The following is a 23,629-nucleotide window of genomic DNA, read 5'->3' as shown; positions in this document are numbered from 1 at the left end:
GAGGGTCACTTAGGCGATGCAGGTAGGGCACAGGGGGGCTTCTCGTGCCAGCGACCGACTGGGCTAGGGAGAGGGCCGCCTGCTGGTCAGTCCTGCACTGGAGGTTGGTTCCTTTCAGTCCTAGGGGCAGCAGGTGCAGTGCTTTGTCCAGGCGTCTGGTTCTTTGTTCCAGGCAGTCGTGGTCAGTGGGCGCCTCTGGATCCTCTCTGCTGGCATCGCTGTGTGAGTGCCGGGGGGGGTCATGTCAGGTTACTCACGAGGTCTGTCACTTGGGAGTCCTCTCTGTAGTGTTGGTTCTCTGGAGCTCGAGCTAGGGGAGTCTGGTACAGAGGGTGAAGTCTCATGCTTCTGGCGGGAAGAGTGAGTTCTTTAAAAATTGCTTCAATGTTGCTGTTGGTGAACAGTGCTGCTGTTCTCTGGAGTTTCTTGGGCCTTCCGTTCAGGGCAGTCCTGAGTCTTCAGAGGTCGCTGGTCCCTGTCAGATGTATCACTGTGCAGGTTCTTTGAGTCAGGAGACAGGCTGGTAGGGCTGGGGCCAAGTCAGTTGTCTCCATTGTCTCTGCTGGGCTTTCAGGTCAGCAGTCCTTTTGTGTAGGATTACAGGAATCTGATTTCTTGGGTTCTGGGTCGCCCCTAAATACTAGATTTAGGGGTGTGTTTAGGCCAGGAGGGCAGTAGCCAGTGGCTGCTGTCCTTGAGGGTGGCTACACCCTTTTTGTGCCTCCTCCCTGAGGGGGGAGGGGTGGGGGGCAGCACATCCCTAATCCTATTGGGGGAATCCTCCAATCTAAAGATGGAAGATTTCTAAAGGCAGGGGTTACCTCCGCTCAGGGCACCTTAGGGGCAGTCCTGACTGATGTGACTCCTTGTTTTTCTCATTATCTCCTCCAGCCTTGCTGCCAAAAGTGGGGTCAGTGGCCTGAGGGGCGGGCATCTCCAGTAGCTGGGATGCCCTGGGCTGCTGTAACAAAAGGCATGAGCCTCTGAGGCTCACTGACAGGTGTTAGTTCCTGCAGGGGGAGGTGAGAAGCACCTCCACCCAGTACAAGCTTTGTTCCTGGCCACAGAGTGACAAAGGCAATCTCCCCATGTGGCTGGGAACTCGTCTGATTGGGGCAGGCTGGCAGAAACTGGTCAGCCTAGCACTAGAAGTCAGACTGGTATTCAGCAGGCATCTCTAAGATGCCCTCTGGATGGATTTTACAACATATCCCACACTGGCATCAGTGTGCATTTATGGTGCTGAGAAGTTTGATACCAAACTTCCCAGATTTCAGTGTAGCCATTATGGAACTGTGGAGTTTGCGTATGACAGACTCTCAGACCATATTCTCTTTATGGCTACCCTGCACATACAATGTCTAAGGATTTGCTTAAACCCTGTAGGGGCATAGTGCTCATGCACATATGCCCTCACCTGTGGGATAGTGCACCCTGCCTTAGGGCTGTAAGGCCTGCTAGAGGGGTGAATTATCTATGCCACATGCAGTGTGAGGTGGGCATGGCACTCTGAGGGGAGTGCCATGTTGGCTTACTCATTTTCTCCCCACCAGCACACAAGCTGTGAGACAGTGTGCATGTGCTGAGTGAGGGGTCCCCAGGGTGGCATAAGACATGCTGCAGCCCTTAAAGACCTGTGCCAATTGTGGGAACAAAGGTACAGTTTAGGGAAAACACTGGTGCTGGGGCCTGGTTAGCAGGGTCCCAGAACACTTAAACATAACTGGCATCAACAAAAGGCAAAAGTCGGGAGGTAACCATGCCAAGGAGGCATTTCCTTACACTTTCCCTTTCACCTCCCCGCTTCCTCTCCCAGCCCCGCTTCCTCACCCCCTCCCACCCCCCAACCTACCTGACACCCCTTCACTTATTTCTACCCTGCCTTCCTGTCACCTTTTTATAGTCACCCCCTCCCAGTCATGAAATGTCATGGTGGTGCCATTGAGCGCACAATTTACATTGTAGTCTGTACTCGCTGGCATTATACACCCCCCTTTCCATGTTAAGCTTGCTGCGTGGTGCTGGTTTGCTCACAGTATTTTTGTGACAGGTACATTGTGTTCCTGTCATGAAAGTACTGCGAATTTTGCGATGTTTGACTGCATTTCTGTAATTTGGCCTCACGGTTTGGCAAACCGGTCCGCACTATTTTTTGGGGGGGTGGGGAGGGGGAGATCTTGTGAATACAGCTTTTGCTTTCTTCGGCTCAGCCACAGGGACGTTTCGTTTGTCTTGCTATCTAACATTTGACTGCCAAAGCTCCTATGATACAGAAGGAATGCTTACTTGTAGTCCTGGTTCTGCATCCTAGGAATGTTTTTTTTTTTTTTTTTTTCTTTTTTTTTTTTTTCAGCCAAATGACCCTCCTGCCTTCTATTTGCACCATATCTGTTCACAAAAATCTCACTTTGAGGCAACTGTTGGTGAAAAGATTAAAAGTAGTGGAAACTCAAAGCATCTTGAAATTAAAGTTTCTCAACCTTCTCTACGATAACTGTACCGGGTTGCTCCCCCCCCCCATGCCCCACCAGTGTTAGACCTGTTAAAAACAGTTTCAATTTTATGCGAAGTGTTCCAGGTTACACAAACATAGGAGGAAACTATTCACTTGAGTCATAAAGGCTATAAAATCCTTGCAATACAGAACCTGGATTACAAGCATCAACTTCTTCACATTTATAATCGAAGATGTTGCTTGATGATGGCTATTACGGTCTACTAGTAGTTTTGGGGGTGGGGGCAACAAAAGAGATAATCTGACATGGTTAACATTCCTATCCTATTTTAGTGTTTTTTTTCAAGATTCTGTGTCAGACTGCTACTGTATGTTCATTGTCTGTAAGCAGTCTTCTGTATGTTTGCAGTGTTCGTTTTCCAGTCGTCAGTAATTGTCTTATTTAACCAAACTGTGTACTTGGCAATCCTACAGAGGCCCTTCCACAAATGGTTAGTGTGATCCAGGCTCCAGATTCAAAAACCAAAGAAAATATTAATGCCACAGAGAACTGCATTTCGGCAGTTGGGAAGATAATGAAGTTTAGGCCTGAATGTGTAAATGTGGATGAAGTCCTTCCTCATTGGTTATCCTGGCTACCACTACAAGAAGACAAAGAAGAAGCCGTTCACACCTTCAATTACTTATGTGACTTGATTGAAAGGTGAGGTTTCTTTAAGTACCATTAAAACATTCAGCAAAAGCTGGTATTAATGCAGGATTGGACTACAAGGTGTAAAGGGATTGAAGTTTGCAATTTGAATAATGTGAGGGCTTTCTTTACAGCATGGATTCAGGAGATTGTATTACAATGCTCCCTGGTCCACAGCTCTCTATGCTCTACATACCACATTAAGGGCAATATTATCTGGCAAGGCATGCTCCCTACTTCCCAGGACCCTGCCCAAGGGCATCCTTGTGGTAGAGGTACCACCACAAGATGTTGAGGTTGCTTCTCTTGAAGCAGAGGTTTGATTGTAAGTTGTAAGACCGTCCATGTAATAACATGGATGGTCTTTGTTCTGTTTTGTATTCCCTGATACTGAAAACTTGAATGAATGGAGGCCCTTCAGATTGAGTGATGTCACACTCCCCAATGGTGTGAGAATCTGCAAGGTGAACCAAACACCGAGTGCTTTAGGATTTCTTTTCACCATAGGGGAGAGCCAGATCATGTTGAAATAGTCCGTTGAAGATAAGAATGTGACTGCCCGAGGTGGGAAAGAGCACATCTATCTTTAAAATATAAGAGTTTGGGGAGCCTGCCTTGAAGTGGAAAACTGATCGACTTTTTTAACACTGCTGGTGTAATGAAACATTTGCATGCCTTCAAAGAGCGTGGAAGTTGTCATGTTTACCTTCATTAGTATGTTTTCTGAGGGTGTATGAATGAGTGGGCTGTTCAGCCAAACGTATTGTCAAATGTGGATACTAAGTGATCCCTGAAATTGTTGACTGTTGAAATTTGCTAAACGATGTGTTGCTACAAACATTCTGTTTAGGATAGCAAAGAAAATATTAATCGCTAGAAAAGCAGGCTTAGTAACTTTGTTCCTCCTTTTAGTTGAGGACAAGTTGTGCATATCTTTTTCTGGTCTTTCCGTCGTTTTGGTCTGTTTTTAATGCAGAAAATTTAGCAATTTTTTTTTTTTTTTTAAATGTCCGTGTTATGTATTAAATGATTGTATAGTTCATTGCTTTTTTGAACACATTTATATTTTCCCATATAGCCCTACAAATGTGGTCTACCTGTTTTAGGTAGGAAGTAGTGTTTGATCCTGACAAAATCTGCCCCATGGGCAAATTACTTTTCTGTTTGTTTTGCATGTCATGACCAATGTCTCCTACTTCATGTACTCTTTAAGATTTATAAATCTGATAGAGATTTCTAGGTTCAAACCCCCCACCCCCCCCAAACAGTCCGCCTTTCATGGCCAAGGAAGGGGCTCCCTGTCACAACCCCACCCCAGCCACCTTGTGGCACAAGCGGTTTAGAAGCTGCGTGGCCAGGGTCACGGAATCCCGTGTGGGACAGGGAGCCAGAGGTCTGCCCAGTCTACCCCTGCCCCCAGTGCAGCCTTCAAACTCTCCTAATCCGTCCCCTCACTCAGATCCAGTTGGCAGCAGGATTCTCCATCATCTGCCCCACTGGAAATCCATCACTGAGGACAGGTGGGGTTTGCAGATAGTTTGAAGGGGCTACTCTTGCCTTCGAGTCTGCCCCACCAGCCATGCCTCATCAGTCAACCATCTTTCAGAGGAACATTTGGCACTTCTCTGCCAGGAAGTCGTAGCTCTCTTGGTCAATGGAGCCATAGAGAAGGTCCCTGGGCCAGAAGTAGGTTGTGGTTGTTATTCCCGCTACTTTCTGGTGCCCAAAAAAGACATGGGTTTACGTCCTATCCTAGACCTTCGGGACCTCTGTTACTTCCTCAAGAAGGAGAAATTCAAAATGCTCATGTCTGCCTTGGACCCAGGAGACTGGATGGTAGTGTTGGACTTGAAGGATGCTTATTTCTACATTCCTATTCTGCCTGCCCATAGATGTTAACTAGGATTCATGGTAAGTCACAAGCACTTTCAGTTTACCATGCTCCTCTTCAGCCTTACCCCAGTGCCCCTTGGGTGTTCACAAAAGTGATGGCAGTGGTTGCAGCTCTTCTGCTCAGGTTTACGGTTTGTCTTCCACTACCTCGACAACTGGCTGTTGAAGGCGGACTCGCCCCAGAAAGTAGTCTTTCCCCCCCCCCCCCCCCTCTTCAGACTACTGCGAGCCTCCTGCACATGCTGGGGTTCATTATAAGCATGCCAAAGTCACACCTTACTCCCTCTCACACTCTCATCGGAGCTGTTCTGGACACAGTGCAGTTTCGGGCTTATCCTCCCGAAATGAGTCCAAGATATTCCGGCTAGGATTCTGATCTTTCAGCCTCTGTCTTCAGTTTCAGTGAGACTGACTGAGGCTGCTAGGCCTCATGGCCTCTGGCATCCTGCTAGTAACACGTGCCAGATGGCAAATGCGGGCTCTGCAGTGGGACTTGAAGTTCCAGTGGTCACACAATCAGGGAAATCTCTCCGACATGGTCCAGATTTCAGAGGGGACTGCAAAGGATCTGCAGTGGTCTTTTGAATATGCATTGGGTCCGTGGCAAATCCCTCTCCCTTCCCTAACCAGATCTCTCAATAGTGACAGATGCGTTGCTTCTGGGTTGGGGCAGCCACATGGGAGAGGCGGAGATCAGAGGCCTCTGGTCTCCGGCGGAGTCGGGCCTCCATATCACCTTGCTGGAGCGCCAAGCGATCAGACTTGTGTTGAAGGCATTCCTTCCCTCTCTAAGGGAAAGTGGTGCAGGTGTTCACGGACAACACTACCGCCATGTGGTACTCCAACAAGCAAGGCGGGTTAGGCTCCTAGACCCTATGTCAGAGGCACTACGCCTCTGGACATGGCTGGAACATCCGGGCATTACCCTGATGGTTCAACATCTGGCGGGCTCAGCGCCAGAGCAGACTAACACAGCTGCCGATGCACTGTCTATCACGAATGGCGTCTCCATCTGGAGGTGGCGCAAGGTCTCTTTCTCTAGTGGGGAGAGCCTTGGTAAGATCAGTTTGCCTCCGCAGAGAATGCGCAATGTCAGTTATTTTGCGTGTTGGAGTTTCCAAGGCGGCACTCGCTTTGAGACTTTTTGTCTCGAGTGGAACTCCGGCCTCCTTTACGCCCTCCCGCCTATCCCTCTTCTGCCCAGAGTTCTTAAGATCATCAAGAACGACCAGGCCCACGTTATCTTGGTGGCTCCGCACTGGGCTCGAAGAGTGTGGTATTCCAAGCTACTGAGCATGTCCATCGATCCTCCACTCAGACTGCCTCTTCGGGCGGATCTTCTGTCGCAGCAGCAGGGGAACAGTCCACCAACGAACCTGTCCAACCTCTGCCTTCATGTGTGGAGATTGAGCGGCAACAGTTGACGGCATTAGCCCTTCCACCTGAAGTCTGCAATGTTATCTTGGCAGCCAGGCGTCCCTCGACTAAAACTGTATACGCCAGTCGTTGGAATAAATTTGTGGCATGGTGCACTAACAAATCTGTTGACCCCCTATCTGCCCCTCTTTCAGAGGTTCTTCTATTCATTCTTTCCTTAGCCCAGCAGGGCTCTGCATTGGCCACCCTACAGCGGTATCTTTCTGCCATTTCTGCCTTTCTTAGGCTTCCTGATGAGCCCTCACTCTTTAAATCTCCTCTTGTGAGTAGATTCTTGAAGGGGCTCACCCACTTATTTCCTCCCAATCCCTTCATCATGCCTCAGTGGGATCTTAATATTGTACTTACTTTCTTGATGTGTACTCCCTTTGAGCCTATGCATAATTGTCCCTTACGACTCCTCACATTCAAAACTGTCTCTTATCGGCATCACCTCTGCTCGCAGGGTGAGTGAGCTTCAGGCCCTTTCTTCAAAACCTCCGTACTTGTCCGTACACTCTGACAAAGTGGTGTTACACACTAGAGCTTCCTTTCTTCCTAAGGTGGTTACACTGTTCCATGTTGGCCAGTCCATCACTTTGCCTACCTTCTACGCACCCCCACATCCTTCTCATGAGGAGGTGAGAGACTCCACCGTCTGGACCCAAAAAGAGCGTTTGCGTTCTATCTCAGTTGTACTAAAGACTTCCGGGTGGACGATCAACTCTTTGTTGATTATGTGCGTGCGAAGAAAGGGAAGGCGGTGCAGAAACGTACCATCTCTCAATGGGTGCTTCTTTGCATCAAAAAGTGCTACGCCTTGACGAAAAAACAACCTCCAGAAGGCTTGTGAGCTCATTCTACCAGGGCCACTGCTGCATCCACTGGGTTAGCACGCAGAGTTCCTGTCCTGGACATCTGTCAGGCAGCTACGTGGGCATCCCTGCACATGTTTGCTAAACATTACTGCTTGGACAGTCAGGTCCGTCGGGACAGCTACTTTGGTCGTTCGGTCTTGCAGGACTTTCTAGTATGATCTCAGTTCGCAGCCCACCACAGAGGATGGCATTGCTTGGGTATCCATTCTAAGGTAAGGAATCTGCAACTAGAAGTCTCTATCAGATGTACAAGTTACTTAACTTCAGTAACGAAATATCTGGTAGAGACATATTCTAGTTGCGGATTCCTTACTGCCCACCCATCCTCCCCACTTGCGAACTGATTTCTAGGGACAGGGATTCCCCCTTTCAGGTCCTTAGCTCTGGCGCCCCAATATCGGTGTTCTTAGCAGCTCTGCGCTCTGGTGTGGAAAGTCGTTAAACTGACGTCACTGTGCAAGGGCGGCGTCTATGTACTAGTCCTGGCGTCATCACGGCGACCACGACGCCACCTACCGACGCACAAGGGTATTGCTCAAAGAAAAAAATCTCCAGATCCAGTCTGACACCTGGAGGAAAATTCTAAGGTAAGGAATCTGCAACTAGAATGTCTCTACCAGATATTTTGTTACCGAAGGTAAGTAAATTGTACCTCAAAGCATTTTGGCCACAGATCACGCACAAAACCGTGTTGATAAGGACAGACAATATGACCGCAATGTATTATCATTATCTGCAAAAACATGGGGGGGGGGGGGGAGAGACACTCCTCTCAATTGTCCCTTCTAGCACAGACATTTGGAAATGGGCAATTCACAATCACATTCAACTAACTAGCAGATTATATCCCAGGGATACACAACAGACTAGCAGACGTCTTAAGCAGGATGCAGCAACAAATACACAAATGGGATATTCACCCACAAGTGATTCAGCAGTACTACCACATGTGGGGAACCCCAGGCATAGACCATTTCGTAACAAGCAAATGCAAAATGCCAAACTTTGCATCCAGGTACCCACACCCTCGATCCAAGGGCAATGCTCTATGGATCAATTGCCCAGGGGTATTTGTTTATGCTTTTTCCCCCCTCTCCCACTCCTTCCATTTCTAGTCAACAAGTTGCATCAAACTTCCCTCAACATGACTCATAGCACCAACATAGGCATGTCAGCCATGGTACACAACACTACTTGATCTATCTATAGTACCGCACTCCAAACTCCCATGCAGACCAGATCTGTTAACACAAAACAAAGGTCAAATCAGACATCCAAACCCCAATGCTGAAGTCATAGAATTTGGATTTTTACAACTTGCATCAGAATGTATGGAGGTTATTAAAGAAGCAAGAAAACCCGCTACTAGACAGTGCTATGCAAGCAAACGGAAAAGATTTGTCTATTACTGCCAATCTAAAAATATAGATGCTCTTACAGCATCAATACAAGATACTGTATGCTATTTACGTCATTTGCAAAAATCAAATTTAGCATTTTCCTAAAAAATACACCTCACTGAAATAGCTACATATTTACAAACTATTCAACATCGTTCTTTAGAGTTCCTGTCATTAAAGCTTTCATGGAAGGCTTAAAACACATCATTCCACCAAGAACACTACCATGTCCATCTTGGAATCTAAACATAGTGCTTACAAGACTTATGGGACCAACTTTTGAACCCATGCACTCTTGCCAAATTCAATTTCTAACATGGAAAGTTGCCTTCCTAGTGGCAATTAATACTTTAAGAAGAGTAAGTGAAATACAAGCTTTTACTCTTGAGGAACCTTTCTTCAAAGTACACAAAGTTGTACTAAGAGCGAATCCAAAACTTCTACCAAAAGTAGTCTCACCATTTCATATCACAGTGGAACTGCCAGTCTTCTTCCCACAGCCAGATTCTGTGGCAGAAAGAGCTCTACATACATCAGACCTCAAAAGAGCTGTAATGTACTACATAGACAGAACTAAACAATTTAGAACGACAAAACTTTTTGTGGCTTTCCAACAACCGCATACAGGCAATCCTATATCAAAACAAGGTTTAGCAAGATGGATTATAAGGTGCATACAAACATGCTACATCAAAGCAAAAAGACCACTTGTAATCACCCCTAAAGCACATTCTACACGGGAAAAAAAAGGTGCAACAATGGCTTTTTTTTGGAAATATACCAGTGGCTGAAATATGTAAAACAGCTACATGGTTACCACCTCATACATTTACTAAACACTACTATGTGGGCGTATTATCACAACAAGCCACAGTAGGACAAGCTGTTCTAAGAACATTATTTCAGACCACTTCAACTCCTACAGGCTAGCCACTGCTATTTTTTTGGGAGGACAAACTGCTTTGTAGTCTATGCATAGCATGTGTATCTGCAGCTACGCATGCCATTGAACGGAAAATGTCACTTACCCAGTGTACATCTGTTCGTGGCATGTTCTGCTGCAGATTCACATGCACCCTCCCTCCTCCCCGGAAGCCTGTAGTCGTTTAAGTTAACACATTTGTACATATCCATATACATTTGCATGGACATCTATTTTTTTTTCTTCTTTTTTTTTTTTTTCTTTTTTTTTTTCACTTATACACTCACTCCTTCCTTTACCCTCTGCGGGAAAACAATCAAACAATGGAGTCGATGATCATGCACAATGGAACCGAAGAGGAGTCCCTCTATCCCATGACACTCGGAGGCCAACACTAGAGCTCGAGTTGATATGCATAGCATGTGAATCTGCAGCAGAACATGCCATGAATAGATGTACACTGGGTAAGTGACCTTTTCCATATGTTATATGGACATCTTTATTTATATTTATATGTATATATGTATATGTTCAATGGCATGTGTAGCTGCAGATACACATGCTGTGCACATCCCGCCATCTGGTGTTGGGCTCGGAGTGTTACAAGTTGTTTTTCTTTGAAGAAGTCTTTTCGAGTCACGAGACCGAGGGACTCCTCCCAATTCGACTCCATTGCGCATGGGCGTCGACTCCATCTTAGATTGTTTTTTTTCCGCCATCGGGTTCGGACGTGTTCCTTTTCGCTCCGTGTTTCGGGTCGGAAAGTTAGTTAGAATCTCGGAAAAAACGTTGGTATTGTTTGCGTTCGGTATCGGGTTAGTTACAACAGATCGACACTGAATTTAGAAGAGCTCCGGTGGCCCTTTGGGGTTCTTTCGATCCCCCGTCGGGGCCTGGTCGGCCCGGCCACATGTGACTTCAAGGCTGATGGAATGGACCCCATTCCGCTTCTGTCCAAAATGCCATAACAAGTATCCGTATACGGATCAGCATCTGGTCTGTAACTTGTGCTTGTCCCCAGAGCACAAGGAAGATACTTGTGAGGCCTGTTGAGCATTTCGGTCCAGAAAGACGTTAAGAGACCGAAGAGCCAGAAGACTGCAGATGGCGTCGACGCCGACCGGACAAGAGCGTTTCGAGGAGGAGGAGGAAGCTTTCTCTATCCACGAGTCGGACTCTGAAGAGCTCGAGGCCGAAGAAATGCCGAAAACCGTGAGTAAGACGTCGAAACATAAGACTCACGAGAAGTCAACAAAAGCCCAGGGGACGCCACCGCCAACAGGCCATGGCTTAACCCAAAAAATCAGTGACCGAGCCAAGGCACCGAAAAAGGGCACGCTGGTGTCGAAGTCATCCGACTCCGGTCGAGATACCGCCACACAGCAATCTCGGACCCGAGACATCGGCTCAGAGAAATTTCGGCACCGTGACAGCGGCACCGAACAAATTCGGCACCGAGACACCACCACGCCGAAAATTACAAAGGTTTCTTCGGAGCCTAAAAAGACGTCCGAAAAAGTTTCGGTTCCGAAACATCCAGCCTCGGAGCCGAAAACAGGTTCCTATACAGAGGAACAAGGATGGTCCTCCCAAATGCAAAAACAGATTTGGAGAGGAACTTCAAGCTGTAGAGCCAGACTATACTCAAAGGAGGCTCCACATTCATCAAGACATAGGGAAGATAACCACTCTTCCCCCAATTAAAATAAAAAGAAAACTTGCCTTTCAAGAAAAGGACAAGGAGCCACAGGCAAAGGTGGCAAAGAAAACAACTCCACCACCTTCTCCACCACCATCAGTGCACACATCACCAGTAGCAACTCCTCCACTGATGCACTCCCCGACTCATACTGCCATGAGTCAAGATGATCCCGATGCATGGGACCTTTACGATGCTCCAGTATCGGACAACAGCCCAGACTCGTACCCTGCCAGGCCGTCCCCTCCTGAGGACAGTACATCTTACACACAGGTGATCGCAAGGGCAGCTGCTTTCCATAACGTCACCTTGCATTCCGAACCAATTGAGGATGACTTTCTGTTTAACACGCTATCCTCCACTCATAGCCAATACCAAAGACTACCTATGCTCCCAGGAATGCTAAAACATTCAAAACAAATCTTTCAGGATCCTGTTAAAGGCCGAGCCATAACTCCAAGGGTGGAGAAAAAGTACAAGCCACCGCCAACAGATCCAGTTTATATTACAACGCAGTTAACACCAGACTCAGTAGTTGTCGGGGCAGCTCGTAAGAGAGCAAACTCTCATACCTCGGGGGACGCACCACCTCCAGACAGAGAGTTGCAAATTTGATGCTGCGGGCAAAAGGGTTGCAGCACAAGCAGCAAACCAATGGCGCATTGCCAATTCACAAGCACTTTTGGCAAGATATGACAGAGCTCACTGGGATGAGATGCAACATTTGATAGAACACTTACCCAAGGAGTTCCAAAAAAGAGCACAACAAGTGGTGGAAGAAGAACAAAGTATCTCTAATAATCAGATACGGTCTTCAATGGATGCAGCAGATACTGCTGCAAGGACAGTAAATACTGCAATAACAATAAGAAGGCACGCATGGCTGCGCACGTCAGGTTTCAAGCCGGAAATTCAACAAGCCGTGCTAAATATGCCATTTAATGAACAGCAGTTGTTTGGGCCGGAAGTTGACACTGCTATTGATAAACTCAAGAAAGACACTGATACAGCAAAAGCCATGGGCGCACTCTACTCCCCGCAGAGCAGAGGCACATTTTGCAAAACACCTTTTAGGGGAGGGTTTCGAGGACAACCTACAGAAACCACAACATCACAAACAAGGCCCACTTACCAAAGCCAATATCAGCGGGGAAGTTTTCGGGGGCAATATAGAGGGGGACCATTCCCAAAAAATAGAGGAAAATTCCAAAGCCCCAAAAGTCCTCAAAATAAGCAGTGACTTACAAGTCACACATCCCCATCACATAACACCTGTGGGGGGGAAGACTAAGCCAATTTTACAAACATTGGGAGGAGATAACAACAGATACTTGGGTACTAGCAATTATCCAGCATGGTTATTGCATAGAATTTCTCGAATTCCCTCCAACTGTCCCACCGAAAACACACAGTATGTCAAAACAACATATAAATCTTCTAGGAGTAGAAGTTCAAGCATTGCTCCAAAAAGAGGCAATAGAATTAGTACCAAAACAAGAACTAAACAGAGTTTTGTCTTTTTTGGGTATCAAAGTACAGTGAGTAAACTCCTAAGACCTATACTAGATCTCAGAATATTAAATACATACATCAAATCAGACCACTTTCACATGGTTACATTACAAGAAGTAATCCCACTGCTCAAACAACAAGACTACATGACCACACTGGATCTAAAGGATGCATATTTCCATATACCAATACATCCTTCACACAAAGTACCTAAGGTTTGTATTCCAAGGGATACATTACCAATTCAAAGTGTTGCCATTCGGAATAACAACTGCGCCAAGAGTTTTTACAAAATGTCTAGCAGTAGTAGCTGCACATATCAGAAGGCAGCAAATACATGTGTTCCCGTACCTAGACGATTGGTTAATCAAAACCAACACGCAAATAGTGTTCAAAACACACAAATTATGTCATAGAAACCCTACACAAACTAGGTTTCTCAATCAATTACTCAAAGTCACACCTTCTGCCGTGTCAAACACAGCAATACCTAGGAGCAACAATCAACACAGTAAAAGGAATTGCCACTCCAAGTCCACAAAGAGTCCAAACATTCCACAATGTAATACAAGCCATGTATCCAAACCAAAAGATACAGGTCAAATTAGTAATGAAACTCCTAGGCATGATGTCCTCATGCGTAGCCATTGTCCCAAACGCAAGGTTGCACATGCGGCCCTTACAACAGTGCCTAGCATCACAGTGGTCACAAGCACAGGGTCAACTTCTAGATCTGGTGTTGATAGACCGCCAAACATACATCTCGCTTCAATGGTGGAACAGTATAAATTTAAACCAAAGGCGGCCTTTTCAAGACCCAGTGCCACAATACGTAATAACAGATGCATCCATGACAGGGTGGGGAGCACACCTCAATCAGCACAGCATCCAAGGACAATGGGACATTCAGCAAAGACAGTTTCATATAAACCACTTAGAACTGTTAGTGTTTCTAGCGCTGAAAGCATTTCAACCCATAATAACCCACAAATACACCCTTGTCAAAACAGACAACATGACAACAATGTATTACCTAAACAAACAGGGAGGAACACACTCGACACAGTTGTGTCTCCTAACACAAAAAATATGGCATTGGGCGATTCACAACCACATTCGCCTAATAGCACAATTTATTCCAGGGATTCAGAATCAGTTAGCAGACAATCTCTCTCGGGATCACCAACAGATCCACGAATGGGAAATTCACCCCCAAATACTGAACACTTACTTCAGAATGTGGGGAACGCCACAAATCGATCTATTTGCAACAAAAGAAAACTCAAAATGCCAAAACTTCGCATCCAGGTACCCACAACATCAGTCTCAGGGCAATGCACTATGGATGAACTGGTCAGGGATTTTTGCGTACGCTTTTCCCCCTCTCCCACTTCTTCCATATCTAGTAAACAAGTTGAGTCAAAACAAACTCAAACTCATACTAATAGCACCTACATGGGCAAGGCAACCTTGGTACACAACACTACTAGACCTTTCAGTAGTACCTCATGTCAAACTGCCAAACAGACCAGATCTGTTAACACAACACAAACAACAGATCAGACATCCAAATCCAGCATCGCTGAATCTAGCAATCTGGCTCCTGAAATCCTAGAATTCGGGCACTTAGACCTCACACAGGAATGTATGGAGGTCATAAAACAAGCTAGAAAACCTACCACTAGACACTGCTATGCAAATAAGTGGAAAAGATTTGTTTATTACTGCTATAATAATCAAATTCAACCTTTACACGCATCTGCAAAAGAGATAGTAGGCTACTTACTACATTTGCAAAAATCTAAACTAGCTTTCTCTTCCATTAAAATACATCTTACGGCAATTTCAGCTTACCTGCAAATTACGCACTCAACTTCATTATTTAGGATACCAGTCATAAAAGCGTTTATGGAAGGCCTAAAGAGAATTATACCACCAAGAACACCACCAGTTCCTTCATGGAACCTCAACATTGTCTTAACACGACTCATGGGTCCACCTTTTGAGCCCATGCACTCTTGTGAAATGCAATACTTAACGTGGAAAGTTGCATTTTTAATTGCCATCACATCTCTAAGAAGAGTGAGTGAAATTCAAGCATTTACCATTCAAGAACCATTTATTCAAATACACAAAAATAAAGTTGTTCTACGGACCAATCCTAAATTTTTACCAAAAGTAATCTCACCGTTCCACTTGAATCAAACGGTAGAATTACCAGTGTTCTTCCCACAGCCAGATTCTGTAGCTGAAAGAGCATTACATACATTGGACATCAAAAGAGCACTAATGTACTACATTGACAGAACAAAACTAATTCGAAAGACAAAACAACTATGTTCGATGGCATCTGTCGCTGTAGATACGCATGTTCTGCAATAGCTCGCCATCTGGTGTTGGGCCGGAGTGTTACAAGTTGTTTTTCTTCGAAGAAGTCTTTCGAGTCACGGGACCGAGTGACTCCTCCTTTTGTCTCCATTGCGCATGGGCGTCGACTCCATCCTCGATTGTTTTTTTTCCGCCATCGGGTTCGGACGTGTTCCTGTCGCTCCGAGTTTCGGAACGGAAAATTAGCTAATTTCTGAAGATTTTCGTCGGTATTGTTGCGTTCGGGATCGGCGTACTTAGATTCCACACCGCATCGAAGATCGAAGAGCTCCGGTGCCCTTCGGGGTAGTTTTTCGATCCCCCGTCGGGGCCTGGTCGGCCCGACCGCGTGCTGAAGAACGCCGATGGAACGGACCCCGTTCCGTTTCTGCCCCAAATGCCACAATAAGTACCCTTACACAGACCAACACTTGGTCTGCAACCTGTGCCTGTCACCTGAGCACAGCGAAGACACCTGCGAGGCCTGTCGTGCGTTCCGGTCCCGAAAAACACTCCGAGACCGTCGAGCCAGAAGACTTCAAATGGCGTCCGCACCGACAGCCCAACGGGAGTTCGAGGAACAGGAAGAAGAAGGTACCTTCTCGATCCAAGACTCAGACTCCGAAGGATTCGACGACACACAAACCGTGAGTAAGACGTCGAAAACCACACAAAGAAACATTTACAAGGCCCAGGGGACGCCACTGCCACCAGGCCATGGCTCCACCCATAAATTCGGTGACCGACCGTCGGCACCGAAAAAGGCCCAAACAGTGCCGAGATCGTCCGACTCCGGTCGAGACACCGGCACGCAGCCTTCTCGGGACCGAGAAAGTGCTGGAGACAAGCCTCGACACCGAGATGCCGGTGTGGACACGGCTCGACGCCGAGACAGCGGCACCGAAACAGATCGACGCCGAGAGGTTTCGGCCCCGAAAAGGAAAAAAGTCACCTCGGAGCCGAAAAAACACGCAGACAAAGTTTCGATGCCGAAACAAACTGCAAGCGACCCAGCTTCAGGCTCTTATACAGAAGAGCACTCGCTAACCTCCCAAATGCAAAAGCATAGGTTTGAGGAAGAGCTACAAGCAACTGATGTGGACCATACGCAAAAGCGTATCTTCATTCAGCAGGGGACAGGAAAAATAAGCACCCTTCCCCCCATTAGGAGAAAGAGAAGGTTGGAGTTCCAGACGGAACAAGCACCACAACCAAAAGTGGTTAAAAGAATTACACCACCACCCTCTCCTCCGCCCGTGATTAACGTTTCACCAGCACAAACTCCATCTCACTCCCCAGCTCACACCACCATGAGCCAGGGTGACCAAGATCAGGACGCATGGGACCTATACGACGCCCCAGTGTCAGATAACAGCCCGGAGGCCTGCCCTACAAAGCCATCTCCACCAGAAGACAGCACCGCGTACTCTCAGGTGGTGGCTAGAGCAGCACAATTTCATAACGTAAGCCTCCACTCAGAACAGGTCGAGGATGATTTCTTGTTCAACACACTCTCCTCCACCCACAGCTCCTACCAAAGCCTGCCTATGCTCCCTGGTATGCTCCGGCACGCAAAAGACATATTTAAGGAGCCGGTCAAAAGTAGGGCAATCACACCAAGGGTGGAAAAGAAGTATAAGCCGCCTCCTACGGACCCGGTTTTCATCACTACACAGCTGCCACCAGACTCTGTTGTTGTAGGAGCAGCTAGGAAAAGGGCCAACTCTCACACATCTGGAGATGCACCACCCCCAGATAAAGAAAGCCGCAAGTTCGATGCAGCTGGTAAGAGTCGCAGCACAAGCTGCAAACCAGTGGCGCATCGCGAACTCCCAGGCACTACTTGCGCGCTATGACAGAGCCCACTGGGACGAGATGCAACATCTCATTGAACATCTGCCCAAGGACTTCCAAAATAGGGCGAAACAAGTGGTTGAGGAGGGACAGACCATCTCCAACAACCAGATACGTTCCTCCATGGACGCTGCAGATACAGCTGCACGGACAATTAATACATCTGTAACTATCAGACGGCATGCATGGCTCCGAACGTCTGGATTTAAACCAGAGATTCAACAAGCAGTTCTCAATATGCCTTTTAATGAAAAAGAACTGTTCGGTCCACAAGTGGACACAGCGATTGAGAAACTCAAAAAAGATACGGACACTGCCAAAGCCATGGGCGCACTCTACTCCCCGCAGAGCAGAGGGAATTACAGCACATTCCGTAAAACGCCCTTTCGAGGGGGGTTTCGGGGTCAAAGCACACAAGCCAGCACCTCACAAGCAACACCGTCCACTTACCAGGGACAGTATAGAGGAGGTTTTCGGGGACAATATAGAGGAGGGCAATTCCCTAGAAATAGAGGGAGATTTCAAAGCCCCAAAACCCCTACTACTAAACAATGACTCACATGTCACTCACCCCCTCCACACAACACCAGTGGGGGGAAGAATAGGTCATTATTACAAAGCATGGGAGGAAATCACTACAGACACTTGGGTTCTAGCAATTATCCAACATGGTTATTGCATAGAATTTCTACAATTCCCTCCAAACATACCACCAAAAGCACAAAGTTTAACAACACACCATTCCAATCTCCTGGAGATAGAAGTGCAGGCACTATTGCAAAAGAATGCAATCGAATTAGTGCCAAACACACAAATAAACACAGGAGTTTACTCACTGTACTTTCTGATACCAAAGAAGGACAAAACGCTGAGACCAATCCTAGACCTCAGAGTAGTGAACACTTTCATCAAATCAGACCACTTCCACATGGTCACACTACAAGAAGTATTGCCATTGCTAAAACTACACGACTACATGGCAACTTTAGACCTCAAGGATGCTTATTTCCATATACCAATACACCCATCGCACAGGAAATACCTAAGGTTTGTATTCAAGGGAATACATTACCAATTCAAGGTACTGCCTTTCGGATTAACAACCGCACCAAGAGTCTTTACCAAATGTCTAGCGGTAGTCGCTGCACACATAAGAAGGCAGCAAATACATGTGTTCCCATATCTAGACGACTGGCTAATCAAGGCCCATTCATTAATACAGTGCTCAAATCACACAAATCATATCATACAAACCCTCTTCAAACTAGGGTTCACCGTCAACTTCACAAAATCCAAAATTCTGCCGTGCAAGGTACAACAATACCTTGGAGCCATAATAGACACATCAAAAGGAGTAGCCACTCCAAGTCCACAAAGAATTCAAAATTTCAACACCATCATACAACGCATGTATCCAACACAAAGGATACAAGCAAAGATGGTATTACAACTCCTAGGCATGATGTCTTCATGCATAGCCATTGTCCCAAACGCAAGACTGCACATGAGGCCCTTACAACAGTGCCTAGCATCACAATGGTCACAAGCACAGGGTCGCCTTCTAGATCTGGTGTTAATAGACCGCCAAACTTACCTCTCGCTTCTGTGGTGGAACAACATAAATTTAAACAAAGGGCGGCCTTTCCAAGACCCAGTGCCACAATACGTAATAACAACAGATGCTTCCATGACAGGGTGGGGAGCACACCTCGATCAACACAGCATACAAGGACAATGGAACGTACATCAAACAAAACTGCATATCAATCACCTAGAACTTCTAGCAGTTTTTCAAGCACTAAAAGCTTTCCAACCAATAATAGTTCACAAATACATTCTCGTCAAAACAGACAACATGACAACAATGTATTATCTAAACAAGCAGGGAGGGACGCACTCCACGCAGTTAAGCCTGCTAGCACAAAAAATTTGGCATTGGGCAATTCACAACCAAATTCGCCTAATTGCACAGTTTATACCAGGGATACAAAATCAACTCGCAGACAATCTCTCTCGAGATCACCAACAGGTCCACGAATGGGAAATTCACCCCCAAATTCTGAACACTTATTTCAAACTCTGGGGAACACCTCAGATAGACTTGTTTGCGACAAGGGAGAACGCAAAATGCCAAAACTTCGCATCCAGGTACCCACACAAACAATCCCAAGGCAATGCCCTATGGATGAACTGGTCAGGGATATTTGCTTACGCTTTTCCTCCTCTCCCTCTCCTTCCTTACCTGGTAAACAAACTCAGTCAAAGCAAACTCAAACTCATATTGATAGCACCAACTTGGGCAAGGCAACCCTGGTACACAACGCTGCTAGACCTCTCAGTGGTACCCTGCATCAAATTGCCCAACAGGCCAGATCTGTTGACACAGCACAACCAAAAGATCAGACACCCAGATCCAGCATCGCTGAATCTAGCAATCTGGCTCCTGAAATCCTAGAATTCGGGCACTTACAACTTACCCAAGAATGTATGGAAGTCATAAAACAAGCAAGAAGGCCATCCACCAGGCACTGCTATGCAAGTAAATGGAAGAGGTTTGTTTGCTACTGCCATATTAATCAAATACAACCATTACACACAACTCCAGAACATGTAGTGGGTTACTTGCTTCACTTACAAAAATCTAACCTAGCTTTCTCTTCCATTAAGATTCACCTTGCAGCAATATCTGCATACCTGCAGACTACCTATTCAACTTCCCTATATAAAATACCAGTCATTAAAGCATTCATGGAGGGCCTTAGGAGAATTATACCACCAAGAACACTACCTGTTCCTTCATGGAACCTAAATGTTGTCCTAACTAGACTTATGGGTCCACCTTTTGAACCCATGCACTCCTGCGACATACAGTTCCTAACCTGGAAGGTGGCATTTCTCATCGCCATTACTTCCCTGAGAAGAGTAAGCGAGATTCAGGCGTTTACTATACAGGAACCTTTTATACAACTACACAAAAATAAAGTCGTCCTAAGGACCAATCCTAAATTTTTGCCAAAGGTTATTTCACCGTTCCATCTAAATCAAACAGTGGAACTTCCAGTGTTCTTTCCACAGCCAGATACCGTAGCTGAAAGGGCACTACATACATTAGATGTCAAAAGAGCATTGATGTATTACATTGACAGAACAAAGAACATCAGAAAGACTAAACAACTCTTTATTGCATTTCAAAAACCTCATGCAGGAAACCCAATTTCAAAACAAGGTATAGCCAGATGGATAGTTAAATGCATCCAAATCTGCTACCTTAAAGCTAAACGACAGCTGCCCATTACACCAAGGGCACACTCAACCAGAAAGAAAGGTGCTACCATGGCCTTTCTAGGAAACATCCCAATGCAAGAAATATGTAAGGCAGCCACATGGTCTACGCCTCACACATTCACCAAGCACTACTGTGTAGACGTGTTATCCGCACAACAAGCCACAGTAGGTCAAGCCGTATTAAGGACATTATTTCAAACTACTTCCACTCCTACAGGCTGATCCACCGCTTTTGGGGAAATAACTGCTTACTAGTCTATGCAGAACATGCGTATCTACAGCGACAGATGCCATCGAACTGAAAATGTCACTTACCCAGTGTACATCTGTTCGTGGCATCAGTCGCAGTAGATTCGCATGTGCCCACCCGCCTCCCCGGGAGCCTGTAGCAGTTTGGAAGTTACCTTCAATTATTTATATATGTATCATCTCAACCTTAAATAAGTGCATACTTAGTCACTCCATTGCATGGGCACTATTACTACAATTCAACTCCTACCTCACCCTCTGCGGGGAAAAACAATCGAGGATGGAGTCGACGCCCATGCGCAATGGAGACAAAAGGAGGAGTCACTCGGTCCCGTGACTCGAAAGACTTCTTCGAAGAAAAACAACTTGTAACACTCCGGCCCAACACCAGATGGCGAGCTATTGCAGAACATGCGAATCTACTGCGACTGATGCCACGAACAGATGTACACTGGGTAAGTGACATTTTCATTATCGCCTTTCAAAAACCTCATACAGGAAATCCAATTTCAAAACAAGGCATTGCTAAATGGATAGTTAAGTGTATTCAAACCTGCTATCTTAAAGCTAAAAGAGAACTGCCTATTACACCAAAGGCACACTCAACCAGAAAGAAAGGTGCTACCATGGCCTTTCTAGGAAATATTCCAATGAACGAAATATGTAAGGCAGCAACATGGTCTACGCCTCATACATTTACCAAGCACTACTGTGTAGATGTGTTAACTGCACAACAGGCAACAGTAGGTCAAGCTGTACTAAGAACATTATTTCAAACTACTTCAACTCCTACAGGCTGAACCACCGCTTTTGGGGAGATAACTGCTTACTAGTCTATGCACAGCATGTGTATCTGCAGCTACACATGCCATCGAACGGAAAATGTCACTTACCCAGTGTACATCTGTTCGTGGCATTAGCCGCTGCAGATTCACATGCGCCCACCCGCCTCCCCGGGAGCCTGTAGCCGTTTAGAAGTAGATCTTAAACATTTGTACATTTGTAAATGTATTACTTTAAACTTCATTATGTACATACGCATTCACTCCATTGCATGGGCACTATTACTAGCATACACAACTCCTACCTCACCCTCTGCGGGGAAAACAATCTAAGATGGAGTCGACGCCCATGCGCAATGGAGTCGAAATGGGAGGAGTCCCTCGGTCTCGTGACTCAGACTTCTTCGAAGAAAAACAACTTGTAACACTCCGAGCCCAACACCAGATGGCGGGATGTGCACAGCATGTGAATCTGCAGCGACTAATGCCACGAACAGATGTACACTGGGTAAGTGACATTTTCCGTGTGTGTGTGTGTGTATGTATATATATATATATATATATATATATATATGTGTGTGTATATATATATATATGTGTGTGTATATATATATATATGTGTGTGTATATATATATATATGTGTGTGTATATATATATATATATGTGTGTGTATATATATATATATATGTGTGTGTATATATGTGTGTGTATATATGTATATATGTGTGTATATATGTATATATGTGTGTATATATGTGTGTGTATATATGTATATATGTGTGTGTATATATGTATATATGTGTGTGTATATATGTATATATATGTGTGTATATATGTATATATATGTGTGTATATATGTATATATATGTATATGTGTGTATATATGTATATATATGTATATGTGTGTATATATGTATATGTGTGTATATATGTATATATATGTATATGTGTGTATATATGTATATATATGTATATGTGTGTATATATGTATGTATATATGTATATATATATATTCGATGGCATGTGTAGCTGCAGATACACATGCTGTGCATTATCCTGCCATCTAGTGTTGGGCTCGGAGTGTTACAAGTTGTTTTTCTTCAAAGAAGTCTTTTTTCGAGTCACGAGATCGAGGGACTCCTACCCTTTCGGCTCCATTGCGCATGGGCGTCGACTCCATCTTAGATTGTTTTCTTTCCGCCATCAGGTTCGGACGTGTTCCTCTTCGCTCCGTGTTTCGGTTCAGAAAGTTAGATAAATCTTGGAAAATTCGACGGTATTGTTTGTGTTCGGTATCGGGTTAGTAATAGCAGATCGACACCGAAGAAAAGTGCTCCAGTAGCCCTTCGGGGCTTCCACTCCCCGGCGGGGCCTGGTCGGCCCGACTGCGTGCGTCTTCGAGGCTCATAGAACTGACCCCATTCCGCTTCTGCCCCGAATGCCACAATAAGTATCCTTATACAGACCAGCATTTGGTCTGTAATTTGTGTTTGTCCCCCGAACACAGAGGATACCTGCGAGGCCTGTCGGGTATTTCGGTCGAAGAAGACGCTACGGGACTGGAGAGATCTAAGGCTTCAAATGGCATCGATGTCGGCAGGACCCCACGATGTCGAAGAAGAGACTTTCTCCATTCCTGATTCGGACTTGGTCAAGGCCGAAAGTGAGCAGCCGGCGAGTCAACAAACCGGGAGTAAAACTCCCCCGGCCAAAACTCACACAAAGATAATGAAAGCCCAGGGGATGCTACCGCCGGCAGGCCATGGCTTAACCCGTAAGCACGGTGACCAACCATCGGCACCGAAAAAGGGCACACATGTGTCGAAGACATCCGACTCTGGTTGAGATACCAGCACAGAGTTTAATCTGCACCGAGATACTGTCTCCGAGCAAACTCTGCACCGAGATATCAGCACCCCGATACCGAAAAAAGGGGGCTTCGGAGCCAAAAAAGACTGCGGAAAAGGTTCCGGTGCCGAAACACCCAGCCTCGGAGCCGAAACAGAGCTCCTATTCAGAAGAACAAGGCCGATCATCACAACTACAAGGCCATAAATTTGGACAAGAATTAGAGATGGGAGAGCCAGGCTATACACAAAGAAGACTCCATATTCAGAAGGACACAGGGAAAATAAGAACTCTTCCCCCAATTAAAATGAAACGGAAACTCGCTTTCCAAGAAACAGAAAAACAGCCAAAAGCAAAAGTGGCTAAAGAAAACTCCA

At 45.8% G+C, this 23,629-nt stretch overlaps 1 protein-coding gene across 1 annotated transcript in view; it reads left to right on the top strand.

Moving 5' to 3' along the window:
- The window catches only part of IPO5 (importin 5), a 531,657-nt gene that overhangs the window by 471,052 nt on the left and 36,976 nt on the right, over positions 1-23,629 (top strand). Inside the window, exon 24 of the mRNA XM_069205185.1 lies at positions 2,930-3,158. Within this exon, the coding sequence (XP_069061286.1) occupies positions 2,930-3,158 (229 nt within the window). The remainder of the gene's footprint in view (positions 1-2,929; positions 3,159-23,629) is intronic.

The sequence above is a fragment of the Pleurodeles waltl genome, chromosome 8 (genome assembly GCF_031143425.1).
Source record: "Pleurodeles waltl isolate 20211129_DDA chromosome 8, aPleWal1.hap1.20221129, whole genome shotgun sequence".
Classification (NCBI taxonomy): domain Eukaryota; kingdom Metazoa; phylum Chordata; class Amphibia; order Caudata; family Salamandridae; genus Pleurodeles; species Pleurodeles waltl.
This window is presented reverse-complemented; position numbering and strand designations above follow the sequence as displayed.